The 27,848-nt window shown below is 36.9% G+C and overlaps 1 protein-coding gene across 5 annotated transcripts in view; it reads right to left on the bottom strand.

The window, feature by feature from the left end:
* Positions 1–22,583, bottom strand: part of DNAH14 (dynein axonemal heavy chain 14) — a 497,862-nt gene extending 475,279 nt beyond the window's left edge. For 2 of the 5 annotated variants that reach the window (XM_077938651.1, XM_077938650.1), the window contains exons 1-5: positions 22,507–22,583; positions 20,225–20,361; positions 8,394–8,543; positions 4,105–4,235; positions 1,135–1,287 (exon numbers count right to left, since the gene is read on the bottom strand). In XM_077938651.1, coding sequence (XP_077794777.1) covers positions 1,135–1,287; positions 4,105–4,235; positions 8,394–8,543; positions 20,225–20,361; positions 22,507–22,583 — 648 coding nt within the window. Of the gene's footprint in view, positions 1–1,002; positions 1,039–1,134; positions 1,288–4,104; positions 4,236–8,393; positions 8,544–20,224; positions 20,362–22,506 lie in introns of those variants that run through there. The other 3 variants (XM_077938653.1, XM_077938652.1, XM_028826004.2) reach the window with 3 other exon arrangements.
* Positions 22,584–27,848: the final 5,265 nt, after the last annotated feature.

Below are 27,848 nucleotides of genomic sequence, written 5' to 3'. Positions count from 1 at the left end.
ACACACTGCTTCTACACTTGCTATTTTCTTTTTTTTTTGTATTCTTTTATTTTTTTTATTTTTATTTATTTATTTATTTATTATTATTATTATACTTTAAGTTCTAGGGTACATGTGCATAACGTGCAGGTTTGTTACATATGTATACTTGTGCCACTTGCTATTTTCTAACGCTATTTCTTGTGCTCTGACAGAAACTTCCTCCTCACCCTGAGATACTTTTCACAAATAGCTGTTCAAATTTGAGTCTCACAATTTTTACATTTTCTATAAAAGTAGTATTTATGAACTTAATTTTAGCTACAGAGATGCAGTAGTCCAAAGTGGTTTATAATCTCACTACCCACATATCCTATATTGACATTCAAAAACTACATGCCCTTCATCAAGGAGTTCTCTCTCTTCCCATGAGTGGCCCTCCCCTATCTGAATGTCACCATTTAAAAAAAAAATTTTATTCCAGAGATAAAAGTATGCATATTTTTATCAGCACATATGTATCTATGTGTATATTCATATATATATAGAAGTTTTTCCTCCATTCTCACTTGATACTATTAGAGGTATTTCTGTATCTGCACATACAGATCTACCTCATACAAAGATGTGGTCTTGCCCATGCATAAAGTTCATTTTAGTTGGGAGGCTGGGAGGGCAGAAAAAGGCAGACAGACATTAAACAAATCATTAAAACAAGTAATTGTATATTTTCAACTTGTGATAAATATCAAAATGCTATATAAGACTGTAAAAGGGGGATTTCTACATCTGGCAATAAAGTTTCTGACAAATGTGCCAATAAAGAATATTCTTTTCTTTATTATTATAGTTCCCATTATGTTAGCAAATGCTTGTTTTGTAGTTCTTCCTTTAAAAATTTACTCCAAGTATTAACAAAGTATTTGATAGATGAAAAAATTTATTAAAGTTGAATCTCCAAACCTAAATCTCTACACAAAAGGAAAAACTTCACTATTAAATAACATTCTCCCAAGCAGATTCTTATATACAAACTGCTCCACAAATGACCAAGTATCTCTGAAACAGAAAGATAAATGTACGCAATTAAATTCTACATTGGATAATATTTTTGTATTGTAATTCCGAAAGCTTAAAACATCCATTAAACATTACCTTTGAGATAAATGAAGCAGTAATAACCCAAAATTCTTTGCAATGTTTAGCGGTATGAGCCGATACTACCTGAAGATCATACGGATTGTAAAGGGCTTTAGGACTTTTCCGAGGAAGGCAATATACAAATTCTCCATCATCTTCCAAAGGTTTCTGAGATTTAAAAAAATAAAAATAAAGAAATTTAATTAATTTGACTAAATTAACAAAATTAATACAATGGCTGAACTGATTATCCACTAAATTGAAACAATTTAAACACAGATTAAAAATAAGAATACTATATTTGGAGAAAGCTAACATCAAATTGTGCCTAAACAATGTTCAACAAAGACCAATCTTATGAAAGATTTAACATATTTAATTTTCATCCTTAAAAAAGGATCCTTAATTCAGAAAAAAATATCTATACGCTTAATAATACATGCTTACTAATCCAAAGAACTCGACGACATACCTTTTACATAATATGCCATCTTCCAGTATTTGTCTGCCAACACCAGAAATCTTTGGGCACATTAAATTTGTCATTTATTTTGATAATGATGGCGGTTTAGTATAAGATAAAAATAGCTATTATTTGTTAAGTAATAAATAATGAGTAATAACTCTTTCATATACATTATCTTTACAACCATAAGAGTTTAATCTATTAACATTCACCTCTCAAATTTAAAGAAACTAAGGCTTGATATTTTTAATCTCACTAAACAATTGCAGAAATTAATACTTTGAGGGAACTGAGTGAGGTGGCTCACGTCTGTAATCCCAGCTACTCAGGAGGCTGAGGTGAGATCACTTGAGCCCAAGAGTTTGAAGCTGCAGGGAGCTTTACTCACACCATTGTGGCTTCAGCCTAGGTGACAGAGAAAGACCCTGTTTTTCAAATTTAAAAAAATGAATATTTTGATAAGTTAGATAATTTGAGAAAAGTCACAAATTCAGGAAATGGTGAACTAGGGATGTGAATCCAAGTCTGACTCTAAACCCATATTCTAAGCTATTGCAATAAATTATAATGCCTCTCCCATACTTGGCATTGAAAAATCAGCCATTACACATTAAGGAAAATTTTAAGTAAAATGTATTTATTTTAGCTTTAAAATAAAAGTTTCCTGAAACTTTTAACTTTTATGGATAAAAAATTCTAAAATCATAAGAAAACTTTAGTCTTTTCTGGATAAATTTTACCATAAAAAAGCATTTAGTATTTAGTGATGTCCTCAGAAGCTATTTAATTGTGTAACTAAACGGTTTCCAATCATTGTAGTTTTAAATTTTGGATCCAGTTTTACACTTTTTAAAATTCTGTCTTCCTTGAAGATTACTTGTTTCTTCTCAATTATTTTAGCTGTTTCACTTTCTCACTTCAGCTTCTAATATAATCAATATTAAACCCTCAAAAACAAGTTTAAAAACTGCAAATAACAGGAAATAAATGAGCTCTAAATGATGACTTGTATAATCTTTTTAATTGTTATTTGGTTTTTTGAGTCATTTATGTTCTAAATTAGGTTTCAAAACATTACTAAGAAACAAGATAGATACAAATCTTCCAAATGGATCATATATATAATTAAAAAATCAAATCATAAAAGCATAAAAATATGTTCCAGTTAAATTATTTTTTCATTTAAAAACAAGTGTTTAATCATATTCTCAATCCTTTCTTCACACACAAATGAAATTCACTTTATTTGAGAGTCCAAGGAACCCATGTACAGCTATGGTTTTGTTTTGTTTTTAAACTACTGTGCCCACCACCTGCCAGGCACCATGGCATATATTTAATTTTCACAGTCCTCCATGGTAACTATTATTATCTCCATTTCAAGGTCAAAAAACTAAAGCTCAAGAGGTTAGGAACTTGATAACATGGTGAGTGTACAGGTTCAAAACTAGGTAAATCTGATTCAATTATACATGTACTTTCCTTCACATTGTTGCCTCTGAAAAATGATCAAAAGATGATTTATCTTCATGGTAACAGTGTAGAGCAGGGCAAGGTGCCTGTTTTTGTAAATAAAGTTTTATTGGAACACAGTCACATCCATTTATGTATGTATTATCTATCAATGCTTTGGTACTACAGTGACAGAGTTGAGTAGTTGCAAAATCTAAAGTATTTATTACCTGGTCCTCTTCAGAAAAAAATCTGCTGATCCTTGGTTGGGAGCAGTGGTTCTTAATTGTGTATTAGAATCGTGGAGAACTGAATAAAATACAGATTGCAAGGCTCTGCCTCCAAAGGTTTCTGATTCAGTGGGTCTAGGGTGCAGATAAGAATATGTATGTCTAGTAAGTTCTAAGGTGATTCCAGTGTTGCTTGTCTGGGGACCACATTTTGAGAGTCCCCTTTCTAACAGTAGGGAGAGATGATCCTGTTCAATCTTAGAGCACCTGTAATAAATGAGGTCTCAGGACACAAACCTTAGTTCTTACCACAGCTTCTACCCTCTGGTCATGTGACCTTGGACAAGCTAAAATTTCTCTGAAGACAGAGGCTAATGGGTAAGAAAAAAATGAATAGCATAAGGAAACACAGACCAGATGAGATAGAAAATCAAGTACCAGGGAGTTAGAGTGTGAGAAGAATAGAATGTTACATTACCTAACAATTTCTTCTTAAATCACAGAAAAAGTGATATCCAGAAACCAAACAGTAGATTCAAGTTTCAGGCAGATGATACACCTTTCCTGGGGACTCACTCAAAGAAAGTGATAAGAGGGGACAAACACATACATTTTGATGTGTCATAGACTTAAAGTTTATATGCTTGATCTATTCTCCATTTCTTAAATAAGTAAAATGAAATGATGTCAAATACTTTTGCATTTACCATGAAATAATTGTAACTTGATATTAATGTAATGTTTGACTTTGACATAATATCTGAAATGAAATAAAAATAAAAATATAATTTCAACATTGATTTTTAAAGATCAAAATTAAATAAAATAGAACAATACCTTTAAAGTAATCTTCTGAACTGCAATTTTGGAACTTCCATATTTCAAACTGTGCTGCGGTAATACAGTTTGCCAACCAAGCTTTTCTCGTAGCCTAATAATATTTCTTATCACATCATCATCTTTTGGTTCTGGTATAGAACAATTTAAAAATCCAATATAAGTGCAAATGTGGGCATCACTTAAGGATAATGCAAAATATTCCAAATATTTCTATATAGAGAAAAAAATCTAAATGGTAACTTAAACGATTATATTATTAGAGGAGAAAATATAGCTTAAAATTCAGTTTTAACAGAAGTTGGAAAGAGGGAATAATATTTATCAATTTAAGAAAGACTTCACGAAAGACCTAATTCATAATTACACAGGTAGTAATAAGAGAAGAGACTAGGAACAGGAACTGGTTATAAGGCTTTTCTTAATAAATGCCTAAGCTGGGGGAGGGGCAGTTGGATCAGAAAAGCAGGGATGACAGGGTGGGATGGAAATATTTTTCCTAAGGATACTCATCCCACAGACACCTTTCAGATCATCTCTCAATCTCTTAGCCAACAGTTGACAATCCTCTCGTTCTTGAAAGAGTCTCTTTTCTTGGCTTTTATTCACTATGCTATACAGGTTGTCCTGTTGGCCCTTAAACTTATTTTCTTGATAGAACAAATCTTGGAAAGAGAAGCATACAGAAAGCCATGCTAAGAAGTTATATTTCTGGCCCTCTAGAAATTACAAACAACATTGGACTAAAACAACTTCTTTTCTAAGGATTAAATGAGACTTGAGCTCTTGTATAAGACAGTATGATAACTAGGATGAGGCACTTGCATGACTCTAAGAGTGAGTCCCTCTTTACATTTTGTGCCCTAGGTGAGGTATTGAAAATTAGTATTAAGGATATGGTACAACTGTGTATGTCTGACAAGAGGATAAGTAACATTATAGACCCAGATATAAAAATATATACCTTCTAGAAATCAAAATAGTGTGATATTGACATAGAAAAGCAAAGAAGTAGAACAAATTAGAGTTTCGAAATATAACTATGTATACAAGCCAATCTAATAAGTGAAAAAGATAATTCAAATCAACAGAAGAACGATTAACTATTCAATAAATCATAATGCAAAAGTGGTTAGCCATTTGAAATAAATATGCAGTTATATGCAAGCATAAATTATAGATGGATTAGAGCTGTAAATGTGGAAAAACAAATTATAGAAATACTAGAAGAAAATATGGCAGAATATGTTTATAAAACTGGGGTAGTGAAGGCTTCTTGAAAAAGAATCAAAGCATGTTAAAAGGAAAACAATGATACATTTGACTTGCTCAAACTTAGCAACTTATATACAAGAAAAACCACCATACACAAAGTTAAAATGTAATTAACACATTTTAAAAAGATGTTTATAATCTATATAACAGGCTAGAGATTACTATACCAAATATCTCAAGAATTCTTAACGATTAAAAAATAAACATTTTGATAAAAAGATGAACAAAAAATTTACAGGAAAAGATAAACGGCCCATAAACATATGGAAAAGTATTCAACCTCATTAGTAATCAGGGAATTGCAAATAAAATAAAAATTAAAACACATATCTCACTCAGACTGGCAAAAAATTTAAAATTGGAAAATATCAGCTATTGGCAAGGGTATTCCCCTTGTGTAATATCATGAAAGTATCATAAATTAGCACTTTCATTTTTGAGTGTGATTTGGCAGATTCAACAGATCTGACAAAGACTGTTCAAAAATGGAGGCAATTTCAGCAAATAAAGAACCCTTTTTTAGAATAAATAGTAAAATATAAGGAAGGCATAACTTTCAAAAAGCTGGAAAGAAAACATCTTTCTAAAAAAGAGTTAGGTTAGTTCATGACAGAATCAAGAATGCTTACTAAAAAGAAACAAGGTCAGGAGTCTGGCAAATTTTGGCTGGGTCCTCTGCTCAGGGTCTTACAGGACTGAAACCAAAGTGTCAGCTGACCATGCCCTTATCTGGAGGCTGGGCTAGCGAAAGACTTGCCTCTAAGCTCCTCAGGTTTGAGGTGGAATTCGTTTCCTTATGGCTGTATTACTGAGGTCCCCATTTTCTTGGTAGTTGGCTGGGTACAGTTCTCAGCGAACTTTAGGGTTCTTGCCATGTGGCCCTCTCTACAACACGGCAGTTTGCTCCTTCAAAGGCAGTGGCAGGGCCTCTGCTACTACTTGCGGTCTCTTAAGGGTTTATCTGATTAGGTCAGGCTTGCCTCTAATAGTCTCCTTTGATAAATTTAAAGTCAACTGATTAAGGGTCTTAAATACATCTGAAAATCCCTTTGCCATATAAATAATATAAAAGCATGGGAGTGACAGTCTATCTTATTCACAGGTTCTATTTCCACTTAGGAGTAGGCAATTACACAAAGCATGCACACCAGAGGGTAGGAATACTGGAGGGCATATTAGAATTCTGTCTACAACTTCCTTTTTTTAAAAAATGACTAAATGTTGTTAAACCCTGGTAATGAGTACATGAATACTAAATTATTTTCTCTATATTGTATATTTGAAATATTTAATAATTGTTTTAAAATCTAAACAAAATGCTACTTAGGTCTTTACCAGTTTACGTATTCATGAATTTATAGAAGCTAAATGAGGGAAGCAAATTAAAGAAATGCAATCAGTAAAGAATTAGAATTTTATTTATCTGGCAACCATTAAACCTAAATTACTGGCCTTTCTTACACTAGATACCAGTTTCAAAACACTAAAGGACAATGCAACTAAATACTAAGAATTCTTAATGTACAGCAACATTTGTTGCAATAAAGCCACTGTATCAGTTTCCTGGATGCATGATATGGTGTGGCTCTGTGTCCTCACCCAAATCTCTCACCTTGAATTGTAATCCCCATAATCCCCATGTGTCAAGAGTGGGACCAGGTGGAGTAAGTGGATCATGGGGGTGGTTTCCCCCATGTTGTTCTCATGATAATGAGTGAGTTTCACGAGATCTGATTGTTTTATAAGCATGTGGCATTTCCCCTGTTTGCACTCACTCCATCCTGCCACACTGTGAAAAAGGTGCCTGCTTCTCCTTTACCTTCCACTATGATTGTAAGTTTTCTGAGGCCTCCCCAGGAATGCAGAACTGTGAGTGAATTAAACCCCTTCCCTTTATAAAATACCCTGTCTCAGGTATTTCTGCATAGCAGTGTGAGAATGGACTAAAACAATGCATAACAAATTACTGCAAATTTAGTGGCTTCAAACAACATGTATTTACTATCTCACAGTTTCTGTGGGTCAGGAGTCTAGATACAGCTTAACTGCATCCTCTGCTTAAAGTCTCAAAGGCTGTAATCATGGTGTTGGTTGGTAATGGATTCTCATTTGGAGGCTCTATTGGGAAAAGATCTGCTTCCAAGCTCCCTGAGGTTGTAAGAACTCGTTTCCTTGTGATTTGAGTCATAGTAGCTTGCTTCTTCAAAGCCAGCAAAGGGGAGAGACTCTAGAACAAGTCCACCAGCAAGGTGGAGTCTTGGATAATGTAATATAATCACAGCATTGACAGCCCATCACCTATTAGTTAGAAGCATTCACAGGTCCTTTCCACATTTAAGGGGAGAGAATTATATGAGGGCATGAACAACACCACGTCTGTGCAAGTTTTGTGCTGTATGAGGTACTTATAATTTTGAGGATATTTATTTAAAGAAAGGGCGAAGCCTGTGTGAGTCAGGGGCCCTGAAGCTTAGGCTTCAATAGCTTTATGATAAATCCACCTCTGTATCATGGTGTTTCAATGAAAATAGAAAAGTTTTCTTTCTCTTATAAAATTTAAAATATTAATACTAAGAAGAATTTCAGGAATAGAGAAAACACAAACTAGAAGATGTTAGTGGAAGAAAATCTATTTAAATAAACTATTTATTTGGAGATTTAAACTATCAGACAAAGGTATAAAATTGTTAAATAAAATGAAATCATCAAGTTTTACTACAGTTATATGTAAAACACTATACAGTTTATATTATAGTTCTAAAATCATAGCCTTCAGAGATTGTTCTTAATTAAGAACAGTGATTAAACAATCTCTGTCAATTATTCAATGTAATATTTTAGATTTTCAAAAAGAACTTAAAAAGCATTTTAATAATCCTTTAAGCAACCAAACACATAAAATTCGGTAATACTGTTTTTTCTAAAGTCAGTGTCCAATATAAGCAAACAAACCACAGAATAATTTGAAAAAGTATAGTGATTTCTAAGCAATCTGGTTCAATGATACCACATACCTGTTCTATCATATGACACAGGCCTGGCTTTCCTAACTTTTGGACAAGCATGAGTTTGATCCTTTTTTCTCCATGACTTCCCTTTCTCCCTAAGCGAAGCTGGTTCTGGAGAAACCATATGTTGTTGAGTTATATTTTCTTTAAGGTAATATGAAAATAAAACCATTATTAACTGAATAACTAGTGTGAGATATAAATAATACCATAGTAATTCCACATACCCAGCAATACAGTTAATGATTATATAAGACAGTATAGCATAGTAGTTAAGAGCACAGGCTGCCTGGGTTCCAAGCTCATATACAAGCTTTAACACTCATAGTCATGTGATTTACTTTGTAAGTTACCTATCTGCCTTGCTTTCCTCACCTTTGAAATGAGAATTGTCATAGTAAGAACCTCATAGGTTGTTACAAGAATTAAATTAGTTAATACATTTAAAGCACACAGTAAGTGCTTACTAAGGTAAATGTTAGTTAACTTTATTATTAGGTTGATACAAAAGTAATTGTGATTTTTGAATATTATACTAAATCTTTAAAGTGTGAATCCTCACATGAAATAAATACAGAAATGACCCTTTTTATTAACTGTAATTTGATAACTGAGCAGAGAAAATATTTAGATATAAATATAGAAAAGTAACAAAAGGTCTATTTCTTATTTTGTCTATGGCTTGCCTAATTGGTAGACTTAACACATAGAAGAATGGGGAAAATAGTAAAAACAGAGCTTTGAAGAAAGAAATATATTGTCTTGTTCTCATTCATTTAACAAATACTTCTGTAGTGCAAGGCACTGTGCTACAATTTAGGAAGGCAAAAGACAGGATAATTACAAACAAAACAAAGAGGTACAAATGAAATAAATAATAAGTTTTATTTCAACCAGTAGTCCTAATTCAGAAGAGAGAGAGACAATTTCCCACTTGTATAATCAGAGGAAACCACAGACCTCTCCTGTTCCAAAGACCAAATGTTGAATGGTGGTAAGGCTTTCAATTGTGGGGTAGTGAGGAGAAGGGTAGCTGGGGATGAGAGAAAGATAAGAAAACAAGAGAATTGTTCAGGAGATCACAATGAAAAAAAAATGTGGCATTAGTGGAAAGATTCGTGAGGTAGTTGTGAAAACTTTCTTCTATCTTTAAACTCTATTCCTCTCTACCTTAGTTGAAATCTAGTTATTCCCTATGGCACTACTGACATGCAACCCTCTGGTTAGTGGCTGTATATTCCCACACTCCATTTACCTCAAGATTGGAAAGTGAGGTTGTTTTAACACTCCTCACTCTCCATTCACCACTTCCAAATCATTACAACTTGCCCTCTTTCTTTAATAAATAACATAAAAATCTATTCCTTTGAAGCTCATGCTTTTTGATTACACTATATTCTTCCACTCTTTATTGATAAGTACCAATTGCCTGGTCACTCAATCTGGAACTCTGGCTAAAGGGAGAGCCAACTTTCACCATACTAAATCTGCCATCATGTGGATGACTTCAGTGTTCATGAATTAAGACCTGTCTAAAGCTGTGCTCTCCTCCCCTCTTTTCTGGATGTCCTCCCATCACTAACTCTACATCAACCAACCACATTCCCAATTACATAATAGTGCTTGTCATCACTTGCCCTCCATCCTCTCAGCTTGTTTAATTCTCCCAACATGACCATTCTTTAAGCTCATCAGGAACTCCAGTCCATTGCTCTATTGCTTTCTTACAATCCATCATCCCTCTATTTTATTTCATCTTTCTCTTTATCCAGCTTAGATTACGTCTTTCCGCAGCACTCTTGCCAATATCCTAAAACTCCCTCTATCTGTTGGCCTCACCTGTATGGCAAAACACTGACCCTGGATAAAACCAACTCTAGGGGGCGGAGCAAGATGGCCGAATAGGAACAGCTCCAGTATCCAGCTCCCAGCACGAGCAACACAGAAGACAGGTGATTTCTGCATTTTCAGCTGAGGTACTGGGTTCATCTCACTAGGGATTGCCGGACAATCGGTGCTGATCAGCTGCTACAGCCCGACCAGCGAGAGCTGAAGCAGGGCGAGGCATCGCCTCACCTGGGAAGCACAAGGGGGAAGGGAATCCCTTTTCCTAGCCAGGGGAACTGAGACACACAACACCTGGAAAATCGGGTAACTCCCACCCCAATACTGCGCTTTACCAAGGGTCTTAGCAAATGGGCACATCAGGAGATTGTATCCCACACCTGGCCGAGAGGGTCCCAGGCCCAGGGAGCCTCCCTCATTGCCAGTACAGCAGTCTGCCATCTAACTGCAAGGCAGCAGCGAGACTGGGGGAGGGGCGCCCGCCATTGCTGAGGCTAAAGTAGGTAAACAAAGCCGCTGGGAAGCTCGAACTGGGTGGAGCTCACAGCAGCTCAAGGAGGCCTGCCTGTCTCTGTAGACTACACCTCTGGGGACAGGGCACAGCTAAACAACAACAACAACAACAAAACCAGCAGAAACCTCTGCAGATGCAAACGACTCTGTCTGACAGCTTTGAAGAGAGCAGTGGATCTCCCAACACAGAGGCTGAGATCTGAGAACGGACAGACTGCCTGCTCAAGTGGGTCCCTGACCCCTGAGTAGCCTAACTGGGAGACATCCCCCACTAGGGGCAGACCAACACCCCACACCTCACACGGTGGAGTACACCCCTGAGAGGAAGCTTCCAAAGCAAGAATCAGACAGGTACACTCGCTGTTCAGCAATATTCTATCTTCTGCAGCCTCTACTGCTGATACCCAGGCAAACAGGGTCGGGAGTAGACCTCAAGCAATCTCCAATAGACCTAGAGCTGAGGGTCCTGACGGTTAGAAGGAAAACTAACAAACAGGAAGGATACCCACACCAAAACCCCATCAGTGTGTCACCATCATCAAAGACCAGAGGCAGATAAAACCACAAAGATGGGGAAAAAGCAGGGCAGAAAAGCTGGAAATTCAAAAAATAAGAGCGCATCTCCCCCTGCAAAGGAACGCAGCTCATCGCCAGCAACGGATCAAAGCTGGACGGAGAATTACTTTGACGAGATGAGAGAAGAAGGCTTCAGACCATCAAACTTCTCAGAGCTAAAGGAGGAATTACGTATCCAGCGCAAAGAAACTAAAAATCTTGAAAAAAGAGTGGAAGAATTGATAACTAGAATAATTAATGCAGAGAAGGCCATAAACGAACTGACAGAGATGAAACCATGACACGAGAAATAAGTGACAAATGCACAAGCTTCAGTAACCAACTTGATCAACTGGAAGAAAGAGTATCAGCAATTGAGGATCAAACGAATGAAATGAAGCGAGAAGAGAAATCTAAAGAAAAAAGAAGAAAAAGAAATGAACAAAGCCTTCAAGAAGTATGGGATTATGTAAAAAGATAAAATCTACGTCTGATTGGGGTGGCTGAAAGTGAGGAGGAAAATGGAACCAAGTTGGAAAACACTCTTCAGGATATCATCCAGGAGAACTTCCCCAACCTAGTAGGGCAGGCCAACATTCAAATTCAGGAAATACAGAGAATGCCACAAAGATACTCCTCGAGAAGAGCAACTCCAAGACACATAATTGCCAGATTCACCAAAGTTGAAATGAAGGAAAAAATGTTAAGGGCAGCCAGAGAGAAAGGTCGGGTTACCCACAAAGGGAAGCCCACCAGACTAACAGCAGATCTCTCGGCAGAAACTCTACAAGCCAGAAGACAGTGGGGGCCAATATTCAACATTCCTAAAGAAAAGAATTTTAAACCCAGAATTTCATATCCAGCCAAACTAAGTTTCATAAGTGAAGGAGAAATAAGATACTTTACAGATAAGCAAATGCTTAGAGATTTTGTCACCACCAGGCCTGCCTTACAACAGACCCTGAAGGAAGCACTAAACATGGAAAGGAAAAACCGGTACCAGCCATTGCAAAAACATGCCAAAATGTAAAGACCATCGATGCTAGGAAGAAACTGCATCAACTAACGAGCAAAATAACCAGTTAATATCATAATGGCAGGATCAAGTTCACACATAACAATATTAACCCTAAGAGTAAATGGACTAAATGCTCCAATTAAAAGACACACACTGGCAAACTGGATAAAGAGTCAAGACCCATCAGTCTGCTGTATTCAGGAGACCCATCTCACATGCAGAGACACACATAGGCTCAAAAAAAAGGGATGGAGGAAGATCTACCAAGCAAATGGAGAACCTAATAGACATCTATAGAACTCTCCACCCCAAATCAACAGAATATACATTCTTCTCAGCACCACATCACACTTATTCCAAAATTGACCACATAATTGGAAGTAAAGCACTCCTCAGCAAATGGACAAGAACAGAAATTATAACAAACTGTCTTTCAGACCACAGTGCAATCAAACTAGAACTCAGGACTAAGAAACTCAATCAAAACTGCTCAACTACATGGAAACTGAATAACCTGCTCCTGAATGACTACTGGGTACATAACGAAATGAAGGCAGAAATAAAGATGTTCTTTGAAACCAATGAGAACAAAGATACAACATACCAGAATCTCTGGGACACATTTAAAGCAGTGTGTAGAGGGAAATTTATAGCACTAAATGCTCACAAGAGAAAGCTGGAAAGATCTAAAATTGACACTCTAACATCAAAATTAAAAGAACTAGAGAAGCAAGAGCAAACACATTCAAAAGCTAGCAGAAGGCAAGAAATAACTAAGATCAGAGTAGAACTGAAGGAGATAGAGACACAAAAAACCCTCCAAAAAATCAATGAATCCAGGAGTTGGTTTTTTGAAAAGATCAACAAAATTGATAGACCGCTAGCAAGACTAATAAAGAAGAAAAGAGAGAAGAATCAAATAGATGCAATAAAAAATGATAAAGGGGATATTACCACCGACCCCACAGAAATACAAACTACCATCAGAGAATACTAAAAACACCTCTACACAAATAAACTAGAAAATCTAGAAGAAATGGATAATTTCATGGACACTTACACTCTCCCAAGATTAAACCAGGAAGAAGCTGAATCCCTGAATAGACCAATAGCAGGCTCTGAAATTGAGGCAATAATTACTAGCCTACCAACCAAAAAGTCCAGGACTAGATGGATTCACAGCTGAATTCTACTGGAGGTACAAGGAGGAGCTGGTACCATTCCTTCTGAAACTATTTCAATCAATAGAAAAAGAGGGAATCCTCCCTAACTCATTTTATGAGGCCAACATCATCCTGATACCAAAGCCTGGCAGAGACACAGTAAAAAAAGAGAATTTTAGACCAATATCCCTGATGAACATCGATGCAAAAATCCTCAATAAAATACTGGCAAACCGGATCCAGCAGCACATCAAAAAGCTTATCCACCATGATCAAGTGGGCTTCATCCCTGGGATGCAAAGCTGGTTCAACATACACAAATCAATAAACGTAATCCAGCATATAAACAGAACCAAAGACAAAAATCACATGATTATTTCAATAGATGCAGAAACGGCCTTCGACAAAATTCAACAGCCCTTCATGCTAAAAACTCTCAATAAATTTGGTATTGATGGAATGTATCTCAAAATCATAAGATCTATTTATGACAAACTGACAAACCCACAGCCAATATCATACTGAATGGGCAAAAACTGGAAAAATTCCCTTTGAAAACTGGCACAAGACGGGGATGCCCTCTCTCACCACTCCTATTCAACATAGTGTTGGAAGTTCTGGCTAGGGCAATCAGGCAAGAGAAAGAGATAAAGCGTATTCAGTTAGGAAAAGAAGAAGTCAAATTGTCCCTGTTTGCAGATGACATGATTGTATATTTAGAAAACCCCATTGTCTCAGCCCAAAATCTCCTTAAGCTGATAAGAAACTTCAGCAAAGTCTCAGGATACAAAATTGATGTGCAAAAATCACAAGCATTCTTATACACCAGTAACAGACAAACAGAGAGCCAAATCATGAATGAACTTCCATTCACAATTGCTTCAAAGAGAATAAAATACCTAGGAATCCAACTTACAAGGGATGTAAAGGACCTCTTCAAGGAGAACTACAAACCACTGCTCAGTGAAATAAAAGAGGACACAAACAAATGGAAGAACATACCATGCTCATGGATAGGAAGAATCAATATCGTGAAAATGGCCATACTGCCCAAGGTAATTTATAGATTCAATGCCATCCCCATCAAGCTACCAATGAATTTCTTCACAGAATTGGAAAAAACTACTTTAAAGTTCATATGCAACCAAAAAAGAGCCCACATTGCCAAGACAATCTTAAGTCAAAAGAACAAAGCTGGAGGCATCACGCTACTTGACTTCAAACTATACTACAAGGCTACAGTAACCAAAACAGCATGGTACTGGTACCAAAACAGATATAGACCAATGGAACAGAACACAGTCCTCAGAAATAATACCACACATCTACAGCCATCTGATCTTTGACAAACCTGAGAGAAACAAGAAATGGGGAAAGGATTCCCTATTTAATAAATGGTGCTGGGAAAATTGGCTAGCCATAAGTAGAAAGCTGAAACTGGATCTTTTCCTTACTCCTTACACGAAAATTAATTCAAGATGGATTAGAGACTTAAATGTTAGACCTAATACCATAAAAACCCTAGAAGAAAACTTAGGTAATACCATTCAGGACATAGGCATAGGCAAGGACTTCATGTCTAAAACACCAAAAGCAACGGCAACAAAAGCCAAAATTGACAAATGGGATCTCATTAAACTAAAGAGCTTCTGCACAGCAAAAGAAACTACCATCAGAGTGAACAGGCAACCTACAGAATGGGAGAACATTTTTGCAATCTACTCATCTGACAAAGGGCTAATATCCAGAACCTACAAAGAACTCAAACAAATTTACAAGAAAAAAACAAACAACCCCATCAAAAAGTGGGCAAAGGATATGAACAGACATTTCTCAAAAGAAGACATTCATACAGCCAATAGACACATGAAAAAATGCTCATCATCACTGGCCGTCAGAGAAATGCAAATCAAAACCACAATGAGATACCATCTCACACCAGTTAGAATGGCAATCATTAAAAAGTCAGGAAACAACCGGTGCTGGAGAGGATGTGGAGAAATAGGAACCCTTCAACACTGCTGTTGGGATTGTAAACTAGTTCAACCATTATGGAAAACAGTATGGCGATTCCTCAAGGATCTAGAACTGGAAGTACCATATGACCCAGCCATCCCATTACTGGGGATATACCCAAAGGATTATAAATTATGCTGCTATAAAGACACATGCACACGTATGTTTATTGCAGCACTATTCACAATAGCAAAGACTTGGAATCAACCCAAATGTCCATCAGTGACAGATTGGATTAAGAAAATGTGGCACATATACACCATGGAATACTATGCAGCCATAAAAGAGGTTGAGTTTGAGTCCTTTATAGGGACTTGGATGCAGCTGGAAACCATCATTCTTAGCAAACTATCACAAGAACAGAAAACCAAACACCGCATGTTCTCACTCATAGGTGGGAACTGAACAATGAGATCACTCGGACTCAGGAAGGGGAACATCACACACCGGGGCCTATCATGGGGAGGGGGCAGGGGGGAGGGATTGCATTGGGAGTTATACCTGATGTAAATGACGAGTTGATGGGTGCAGCACAGCAACATGGCACAAGTATACATATGTAACAAACCTGCACGTTATGCACATGTACCCTACAACTTAAAGTATAATAATAATAAATTAATTAAAAAAAAAAAAAAGAAAATGTGGCACAGATACACTATGGAATACTATGCAGCCATAAAAAAGGATGAGTTTGTGTCCTTTGTAGGGACATGGATGCAGCTGGAAACCATCATTCTCAGCAAACCATCGCAAGAACAGAAAACCAAACACCACATGTTCTCACTCATAGGTGGGAACTGAACAATGAGATCACTTGGACTCGGGAAGGGGAACATCATACATCCGGGCCTATCATGGCGGGGGGAGGGGGGGATTGCATTGGGAGTTATACCTGATGTAAATGACGAGTTCATGGGTGCTGACGAGTTGATGGGTGCAGCACACCAACATGGCACAAGTATATATATGTAACAAACCTGCACGTTATGCACATATACCCTAGAACTTAAAGTATAATAATAGTAAAGAAAAAAAAAACAACTCTATGTGTTCTTTGCATACATTTGCACATTCCAGTGCTATTAGAAAGAGGTCCTATGTGGATTGGTAACCCCCAAAATTCATTTTAATTAATCACAAATGGACCCTGAATGCAAACCAAAAATCCTATTGTCTAACTTGCTCTTCTTCCTTTTCAATGACTATTTCAGATTTTCTCCATGCTCCTCAAATCTCTAAACCTTTACCTTTCAGTCTTTCTCCTCCAAATGATCTCAATGCCTACTTCCCAGGGAACAAAAAAGCATCAGTGGGCATTCCTTCAACTTGCCATTTTCAAGCAAATGAAGCAACCCACTTGTGCACCCATCTTTCCTTCCTGTCCTCCTGACTTAGTAAAAAGGTATCTGGTTTTCCTCTCATCCAAGACCAATCCTTTCCACATTTTGTTTAGATCCTGTCTCTTCATGCCTACACTATTAACTACTCCTTTTTTCTTTTGCATATCCAAGCAGCTCCTATCTCAAATAAAATCACAGCTCCCTCTGGTTATCAGTCTATATTCTGCCTTTCTTCACAGCTAAACTTCTCTGAAGAGTTGCATATAGTCACTAACTCTATTTTCTCATTTACTATCCATTTCTTAATCCAATCTGGTCTGGCTTTGGAACGTCACAAAAACAGCACTCGAGTCCCATATTCTCGAGGTCAGTAAATTCAATGGACATTTTCTAGTCCTCATTTTACTTACCAGTGTTATTTGATACTTTAGACCACTTCTCCTTTTGGATACAATTGTTTCCTTTGAGTGCTGTGACACTTCCCACTCTCTCTTTCTTGTCATCCTATTCAGCTTAACTCTGACCAATCCCATGTTCTTTGCCACTGTCCTTTACCTGGCTCATAACTGCTACATTTCCTTGGTCCTGTTTTAGTCTCACTTTATACATTGTCCCTGGTCAATCTCATCAATGGCTATGGCTTAAACATCCACACACATGATTACTCCCAAATACATCACCTCACTCCTAACTTCTCTGAGCTCCTGACACATATATTCAACTGCCTCCTAGACATCACTGGCATGTGTCAAAGGTACTCCAAATTCAACATGTCCAAAATTGAACTCATGATCCTTCCTCTAAACTCCTGACCTTTTTTTAAGGACTTCCAGTCTTAGTGAATGGGACCACTATTGGTTATTTTAAGCAAGCCCAAGGTGTAGGTATCATCTTTGACACCTCCTTCTCTCTCACCAACCCATCACCATAACTGATAACTGTACCTTCAGAATATCTACAGCCTCCTAAATGGTCCCCCTGTATTGATTCTTGTTCTCTGTCAATCTGTTCTTCAATATACAGCCAGAGTGATCTTTGCAAAACAGAAATCCTCATATTAACTCCTTGCTTAAAACCTTTCCATGGCTCTTATCTTCAAAGCATAATGACAAAATTCCTTAACGTGGGCAAATCCTTGCTTTACCCAACATTTGTATCCCTATCTAGCCTTATATTTCTTTCCTCTTTCCTAAGAAAACGAGCAAAAGTCTCAGAGTACTCCTTCTACTTTTCACTCTGTTGGAGGGAAAGCTTTGATAAGCCTGCAAACACAGCTATCTGTAAGGTCTAGGCACTCCACAGATTAAAACATTCTGGCCCAATGAAGGCCAGAATTCTGGAAGCTCAGGCCCCTTCCAGAAATCAAATACACCCATCTTCAGGCAGAGGATGAAGAAAACTAAAGGTATACCTAAATATTGTTTGCAGTATGCATTTATTAGGTAAAATAGGAAGAAATACAGTCATGTATTGCTGAATGACAGGGATACATTCTGAAAAATGCATCATTCGGCAATTTTGTCACACAAACATCACAGGGTGCACTTACGCAAACCTAGGTGGTACAGCCTAGTACACACCAAGGCTATATGGAATAAACTATTACTCCTAGGCTACAAATCTGTACAGCATATTTCTGTACTGAATACTGTTGGCAACTGTAACACTATACTATGTATTTGTGTATCTAAACACATCTCAATGTTGAAAAGGTACAGTGAAAATACAGTATTATTATCTTATGGGACCATCATCATATATTCAGTCCATCATTGAACAAAATGCCATATGCAGAACATGACTATATATTATTACTAAAAACAAAGTATGGTCTAGTCCATAGAGAAGAGGAAACACTAATTTTGGCAGACCCTAAAACACCTGAGAAACAATAACATTTAAAGGCAACACAGAGAAGTAAAAAACCCATAAAAGAGACTGAAAATGAGCAGATAGACAAGTATAAAGAAAGCCACGTGAGTATTTCCTTAAAAGTCAAGGGGGAAAAAATGGAAATAAGTGGTCAAATAATAAAATATTGCGGAATGATGCAGTGAAATGCAAATTATTTTATTTACAAATTAATTATTTTATAAAGATTAGCGACGAGGAGGTATCTGGTGACCTTGAAAGAGTCTTACCAATAAAAGGAAAGAGGTAGAATCCAGGTTGAGGAATGAATTAGAGGTAAGGAAGTCTAGGCTACTCTTTCAAGAATCCTGATAACTGTGAGAAGGCAATACAGAACCAAAGATGTTTCTGGGTTGTTTTGTTTAAGGTGTTTAAGCATGTAGCTTGTTTATGTGCTGACATAAAAAGAGCCAGGAGAAAAAAAGACATCAGAGAACATATCTGATGGACCCCAATTTCCTGAGGAAATGGCAGAAGCAGAGCTCCAAAATGAGCTGGTAGGATTTACTTCAAAGGAGAGGAGGTACAGTTTTCCCCACACAAGCACCATAAATGGGGCTGAAAGCTTATAAAAGTGAGGACATAAAAGTGTTGGATGAGAAAGGAAGTTGTGGTAAAAAATAAAATCAAGGCCGGGCGCGGTGGCTCAAGCCTGTAATCCCAGCACTTTGGGAGGCCGAGACGGGCGGATCACGAGGTCAGGAGATCGAGACCATCCTGGCTAACACGGTGAAACCCCGTCTCTACTAAAAAAATACAAAAAACTAGCCGGGCGAGGCGGCGGGCGCCTGTAGTCCCAGCTACTTGGGAGGCTGAGGCAGGAGAATGGCGTGAACCCGGGAGGCGGAGCTTGCAGTGAGCTGAGATCCGGCCACTGCACTCCAGCCTGGGCGACAGAGCGAGACTCCGTCTCAAAAAATAAATAAATAAATAAATAAAATAAAATAAAATAAAATCCTGGAAATGGTAGAATTTGAGTGAGGAAGGAAAGAAGACTTAAAAAATGGAAATATGTGAGGGAGTAATTAGATACTAGTAGGTAAGAGCAATAAAGGAGGTCACAACACAGTCAGAGGCACTGGGGACTTAGGAGAACCGTGACCCTCCTGTAAGGTCTGTACCTCAAAAAAATGACATGATATGCATGAAAAAGTGATGGAAACTGTAAAGTGCTATAGACATATCAGATATTCTGACATTTCACTGGTATTAGTAATATTCCTGTTACTTTTATTATTATTATGAATGGTTAGATTATGTTCCCGTTGAAGAGCAAGCTTTGTATTTGAAGACACTGCTAACTGCTATGACTAATGAAGTGAGTAAAATACCCAACTTTATATTTTGAAAGTAGACACTAATATTTCAATATGTTTCACTTGTTTCCTTAATTTAATGCTATGAAAAATTTATTTCAATTTCCATAAACTAAAATATAAACCAACATGCCTAAATAGTAATCTTGATAAATACCTTCTGTTTTCTCTGACTTCAAAGATTCAGTGAACGCTTTAACTGTTTCATATTCCAATTCCTTTTCTGCTATTTCAGTTGGTTGAGTCTCTAATGGTTTTATATCTTCATGTTTTTTCTCTTCATATTTTAAAAGTCTAAATGACAAAGAAAACAATTCTAAGAAAATAAATGGAAAAATCACACCAACAAAATACTGAGCTATTAGCATATTACCTACAATTTCACATTTATAATTAAAACAGCTTCTTAGGTTTAATAAATACTATGATTAACATTCTCCATAACTGAAAGATTAAATATTTATTCTGACTTTACAATACAATATAATATCTATTCACTCAAATATTTTTGATAGGCACTTTGAAAAAGATCTGCAACATTTACATGGAGAGTCTAGTTAGATTTTAAATAGGTCTAACTGGTGTTAGGGCCTTGTGAATCTTGATCTCATTTTAGAAGATAAGAACTGTTACCCAATTAAACAGAGTGAAGTTAGAACACAATTTTCTGAAATTTCATACCCATATATTGCCTTCCTTTTTTTTCACAGGACATTGGCCAACTCTCTACTGTTGGAAAAACTTTTTCATAAGAACAGAATCCAAAATTACTGCCTACAATCGACTTATATTATAGATCACAGTTTTATAAAGCAGAGAAAATTCTAGGTTCTGTAAAGTCTTATATGTACTATTAAGGGGAAAAAAGTACTTTATCTATTGGTATATTAAAGAAAAATACTTAATCAAATCATTAAGAAGGTAATATTTCTTTTCTATGACAAAGAAAGCACAATGTCTTTGAACTTATTTATAGATCGCTTATTAGGTATTATTCTTAAATCCTTTTCCTTTGAGCGTTTTGAGTTCCCACTTTGTTTATAAACATCTTGAAAATCTTCCTCTTCATTAAAATGTCTATCTATATCTGTTGTCCTCCCCACCTTTTTTTTTTTTTTTTTTGGTACTGAATTTGTTGCCATTTTGTAAACAATGTGTAGTAGTTATTTACACATTTTGAGCAGCAATCTTTTGTCACTTTATATCTCTCATTTGGAATTATCTTTTCACTTTCTTGATGTCTTTATAAACAGAAGTTACTAACTTTAATATAATTTATCTGCATTTTCCTTTATGGTTTGTATTGTTTATGACTTCTTAAGAAATCTTTCCTCAGTCCAAGGTAATGACAAAATGAGCTTATATGTTTTCCTAACATAAAGTTCTACCTTTTACAAGTCTTTTAATTAATACATTAAGTCCTTAAATCCTTGACTTTTGGGTATATTATAAGAGACAGGCTCCATTTCTTCCCCTGCCCCCAGCCAATAAGGATATACAATTGTCACAGCACCATTATTGAACATGCCCACTTAATCTTCACTAACCTATAACGCCAAGTCTATGTTCACTTAAAATGAATACAATGGTCTGTTCTTGGGTTCTTTATTCTTTATTTGTGTATCCTTGTTTCTACAGCACACTCCTTAATTATGATAGCTTTATAATAAGTTTTAAGAGTTGTAGGTCAAGATTATCAGATTTTCTTTTTAAGGAGTGTTTTACATATTCTTGACCCTTTGCTTTTCTATATAAATTTTGTTGAATTCTGAATTAAACTTTATAATTTTTTCATAAAGGGCATAATTACATCATTTAAAAAAATAGTATTTATTTGGGAGGCCGAGGTGGGTGGATCATGAGGTCAGGAGTTCAAGACCAGCCTGGCCAAAATAGTGAAACCCCTTCTCTACTAAAACTACAAAAAAAATTAGCCAGGTGTGGTGGTGGGTGCCTATAATCCTAGCTACTAGGGAGGCTGAGGTTGGAGAATCACTTGAACCTGGGAGGCAGAGGTTACTGTGAGCCAAGATCATGCCACTGTATTCCAGTCTAGGTGACAGAGCGAGACTCTGTCTCAAAAAACAAAAAAGTATTTATGTATCTAATGTACCTATTTTTCAATACTATTACAAATGATGCCTTTTGCTTTCCTAGGATTTCTCAGTTGTTGGTTAATTTCTCATATCCAACAACCTCCTTCTCACTGTTTTGGCATATCCAAGGTTGGTCTGGGGGAAGGAGCCAACAACCAGTGTTAACTTGCCTATCTTGTTAGAAAATACTCCCTGAGAAACTAAGGTTTTTCTAAACTCTAGAATCATCAGTAAATTCTGATATATTTTAAGTCTTTCACTGTCAGAATGGCTTACCACCAGCCATACACTGCTGAAATCTTACTTTAGAAAAAACTCTCATTATATTTTATCTTATTTTTACCTTGGTTTTGTGTTGGTTTCCTCCTTGTCCATCTCTTGATTTTCAGTTGTCAAATCAATGGGTATAAATGTCTCCATATGTTTTTCTGAGTGAAACTACAAAGTAACTGGCTTTAAAAAAAATTCACATTATTATCTTTAATATACAATACAATCTGACAACTACGACTATTGGTATTCAAAATGGCATATATAGTTCCCAGCTTCTCAATAGGCTTAATATAATATCCTGACTGCCTTTGTTTCTTATATACAGTATAATTTCCAAACCCTTCACAAAGCTAGTTAGCTTTCTCAGGGCAATCTCTATATTGTCTAACTTCCTATCTATGGCAATTTTTTTTCCATCTTACATGCATTGGTTTATGTACATACAATTTTAGTTTACATTAAATAGCATGCTAAAGATAATGGTAAGTTTTAAGATTATTTTTTTAGGGGAAATTATCAAAAAGAACTTGCGAAAGTCATCAGAAGTGGTAGCTGAAGTTGATGAACTAATTTCACCATTCACTAAGCACTAAAAGGCCACATCCATATATTACCAGCATTCTTCACATAGAATAGAACAAAAGGGAGTCGGTAATGAAATATAAAAAGGTGAGTTTCTTTCTGATTACTGAGGGAAATCTAACAAGATACAGAAAGTCTTTAAATAAAGTTGATGTGCTACATGGCCATGCGCCATAACTGAAGAATTAAAGGTAAAAATTTAAGACCGGAAAAAAATTCAACAGCCCTTCATGCTAAAAACTCTCAATAAATTTGGTATTGATGGAACGTATCTCAAAATCATAAGAGCTATTTATGACAAACCCACAGCCAATATCATACTGAATGGGCAAAAACTGGAAACATTCCCTTTGAAAACTGGCACAAGACAGGGATGCCCTCTCTCACCACTCCTATTCAACATAGTGTTGGAAGTTCTGGCTAGGGCAATCAGGCAAGAGAAAGAAATCAAGGGTATTCAGTTAGGAAAAGAAGAAGTCAAATTGTCCCTGTTTGCAGATGACATGATTGTATATTTAGAAAACCCCATTGTCTCAGCCCAAAATCTCCTTAAGCTGATAAGAAACTTCAGCAAAGTCTCAGGATACAAAATTGATGTGCAAAAATCACAAGCATTCTTATACACCAGTAACAGACAAACAGAGAGCCAAATCATGAATGAACTTCCATTCACAATTGCTTCAAAGAGAATAAAATACCTAGGAATCCAACTTACAAGGGATGTAAAGGACCTCTTCAAGGAGAACTACAAACCACTGCTCAGTGAAATAAAAGAGGACATAAACAAATGGAAGAACATACCATGCTCATGGATAGGAAGAATCAATATCACGAAAAATGGTCATACTGCCCAAGGTAATTTATAGATTCAATGCCATCCCCATCAAGCTACCAACGACTTTCTTCACAGAATTGGAAAAAACTGCTTTAAAGTTCATATGGAACCAAAAAAGAGCCCGCATCTAAAAGACAATCCTAAGTCAAAAGAACAAAGCTGGAGGCATCACGCTACCTGACTTCAAACTATACTACAAGGCTACAGTAACCAAAACAGCATGGTACTGGTACCAAAACAGAGATATAGACCAATGGAACAGAACAGAGTCCTCAGAAATAATACCACACATCTACAGCCATCTGATCTTTGACAAACCTGAGAAAAACAAGAAATGGGGAAAGGATTCCGTATTTAATAAATGGTGCTGGGAAAATTGGCTAGCCATAACTAGAAAGCTGAAACTGGATCCTTTCCTTACTCCTTATACGAAAATTAATTCAAGATGGATTAGAGACTTAAATGTTAGACCTAATACCATAAAAACCCTAGAAGAAAACCTAGGTAATACCATTCAGGGCATAGGCAAGGGCAAGGACTTCATGTCTAAAACACCAAAAGCAATGGCAACAAAAGCCAAAATTGACAAATGGGATCTAATTAAACTAAAGAGCTTCTGCACAGCAAAAGAAACTACCATCAGAGTGAACAGGCAACCTATAGAATGGGAGAAAATTTTGCAATGTACTCATCTGACAAAGGGCTAATATCCAGAACCTACAAAGAACTCAATCAAATTTACAAGAAAAAAACAAACAACCCCATCAAAAAGTGGGCAAAGGATATGAACAGACATTTCTCAAAAGAGGACATTCATACAGCCAACAACACATGAAAAAATGCTCATCATCACTGGCCATCAGAGAAATGTAAATCAAAACCACAATGAGATACCATCTCATACCAGTTAGAATGGCAATCATTAAAAAGTCAGGAAACAACAGGTGCTGGAGAGGATGTGGAGAAATAGGAACACTTTTACACTGTTGGTGGGATTGTAAACTAGTTCAACCATTATGGAAAACAGTATGGCGATTGCTCAAGGATCTAGAACTAGAAGTACCATATGACCCAGCCATCCCATTACTGGGTATATACCCAAAGGATTATAAATCATGCTGCTATAAAGACACATGCACATGTATGTTTATTACGGCACTATTCACAATAACAAAGACTTGGAATCAACTCAAATGTCTATCAGTGACAGACTGGATTAAGAAAATGTGGCACATATACACCATGGAATACTATGCAGCCATAAAAAAGGATGAGTTTGTGTCCTTTGTAGGGACATGGATGCAGCTGGAAACCACCATTCTCAGCAAACTATCGCAAGAACAGAAAACCAAACACCGCATGTTCTCACTCATAGGTGGGAACTGAACAACCAGATCACTTGGACTCAGGAAGGAGAACATCACACACCGGGGCCTATCACGGGGAGGAGGGCGGCGGGAGGGATTGCATTGGGAGTTATACCTGATGTAAATGACGAGTTGATGGGTGCAGCACACCAACATGGCACAAGTATACATATGTAACAAACCTGCACGTTATGCACATGTACCCTAGATCTTAAAGTATAATAATAAAAAAAAAGTATAGTAAAGTAATAATAAAGAACTGACATAAAAAAAAAAAGACTGTAATCAATGGAGAATAGAAAAAGTTTTAGCTGGCAAATGAATATGCATCAGATAAATCAACTAAGACTGAAATAAGCCAGGGGTAAGAGTAGTTCTTACTAGCCGGGCGCGGTGGCTCAAGCCTGTAATCACAGCACTTTGGGAGGCCGAGACGGGCGGATCACGAGGTCAGGAAATCGAGACCATCCTGGCTAACACGGTGAAACCCCTTCTCTACTAAAAATACAGAAAACTAGCCGGGCGAGGTGGCGGGCGCCTGTAGTCCCAGCTACTTGGGAGGCTGAGGCAGGAGAATGGCGTGAACCCGGGAGGCGGAGCTTGCAGTGAGCTGAGATCCGGCCACTGTACTCCATCCTGGGCGGCAGAGCGAGACTCCGTCGTAAAAAAAAAAAAAAAAAAAGAGTAGTTCTTACTAGAATAGAAATGCCGGCGGGGTGCAGTGGCTCACGCCTGTAATCCCAGCAGTTTGGGAGGCCGAGGCAGGTGGATCACGAGTCAGGAGATTGAGCCCACGGTGAAACCCCGTCTCTAGTAAAAATACAAAAAATTAGCCGGGCGTGGTGGCAGGCACCCGTAGTCCCAGCTACTCGGGAGGCTGAGGCAGGAGAATGGCGTGAACATGGGAGGCGGAGCTTGCAGTGAGCCAAGATTGCGCCACTGCACTCCAGCCTGGGTGACAGAGGGAGACTCTGTCTCATAAAAAAAAAAAATCTAGACAGTAGGTATGAAGCTGACAACTATAACATCAATGTAGGACAGTCTACCTATTGACAAGACTCAAGGTGCACAAAGAGTCCTACTCATGACCCAAAGAATACCAAGAAAGGCCACAGAAGGATCATTCACTGCAGCCAACAACTGAAGGATACAACTGTGACCATAACTGGAGATAAGACGAAGAAACAGATCCTAAGGGAAGTAGATTGCACTGGATTTAAAAAAAAAAAAAAAAAAAAAAAAAAAAAAAAAAAAAATCCCTAAATCAAATCCATTCTGAACTTGCAATAAAGCAAGAGTCAGTAAACTTTTTTTGAAAAAGAACCAAAGTGGCCAGGTGCAGTGGCTAAGGTCTGTAATCCCAGCACTTTGGGAGGCCAAGGTGGGCGGATCATATGATGCCAGGAGTTCGAGACCAGCTTGGGCAACATGGCAAAACCCCGCCTCTACTAAAAATACAAAAATTAGCCAGGAGTGGTGGTGCATGCCTGTAATCCCAGCTACTTGAGAGGCTGAGGCAGGCAAATCGCTGGAACCTGGGAGGCAGAGGTTGCCATGAGCTGAGATCACACCATTGCACTCCAGCCTGGGCAACTGAGTGAGACTGTTTTAAAAAAATAAAATAAAATAAAAAGAGCCAAAGAATAAATATTTTAGACTTTGTGAGTGAAAAGGCAAAATTGAGGCTATTACATAGGTACCATATAACAAAAGAGAAAACAAATTGCCACAAATGTTTTATTGATGAAATTCAATAAGTGATAACAATAATTATGTAGTTTTTTTGTAATACAGGCCTGTAAGAAAAATAGTGTTCTTTGGGGGAAGATAACATCTCACTTAACTAGGATTCGAAGTTAGTGTTACCTATCACTAAAGTGGTTGTGAATTTTCGTGTGTAAAAACCATTCTTAGCTTATAAACATACAAAAACAGGTGGCAGGCCAGATGTGGCTGACAGGCCATCATTTGCCAACTCCTTTAAGAGAGTATATGCTAACCCCAACCTCAGCATTGACTTTGGAGTGACTTACATATTCATGCTCTCATCATTACCAACAAATATCCAACAAACAAGAAAGGTTGCTCAAACTCATTACTAACCAAACTGTAAAAAAAATTAAATGAGCTACTTTTTTCATATCATACAAGTAAAAAACATCAAGTTAACCTCACACTTCTCCACAGCAACATTCAAATGCCAGAATATTTCCTAAGGGAAATAAAAAGAATAGCTTAAGAATTTTATACAGAGCCAAGTTTTCATTTAAGCATGAAGATAACAACCATTTCAAAACATGAAAAATTCAATAAAAATATCACTCATAATACTTTCTTGTAAAAGGCACATGACACTAGATCCCACCAACACAGATATTAAAAAAGGACAACTTGTAAATAAAGAAAATAATAATAACAGCATTAAACTCATTTAAATACAGAACTAAGTCAAAACAATGAAGGGACTTATGAACACAGAACAAAATTTTATTTCTATACTTATATTTAGATAGTAAATAAAATCTAAATATGAGTATTGAAGTAATAGTACAAGTAAAACAAAATCAAGATGGGAGGAAAGGGAGGTAGATGGAATGTAGGTAGCATAAGTGATTTGTTTTCCTCATC

The sequence above is a fragment of the Macaca mulatta genome, chromosome 1 (assembly GCF_049350105.2).
Source record: "Macaca mulatta isolate MMU2019108-1 chromosome 1, T2T-MMU8v2.0, whole genome shotgun sequence".
In the NCBI taxonomy this organism is placed as follows: Eukaryota; Metazoa; Chordata; class Mammalia; order Primates; family Cercopithecidae; genus Macaca; species Macaca mulatta.
This window is presented reverse-complemented; position numbering and strand designations above follow the sequence as displayed.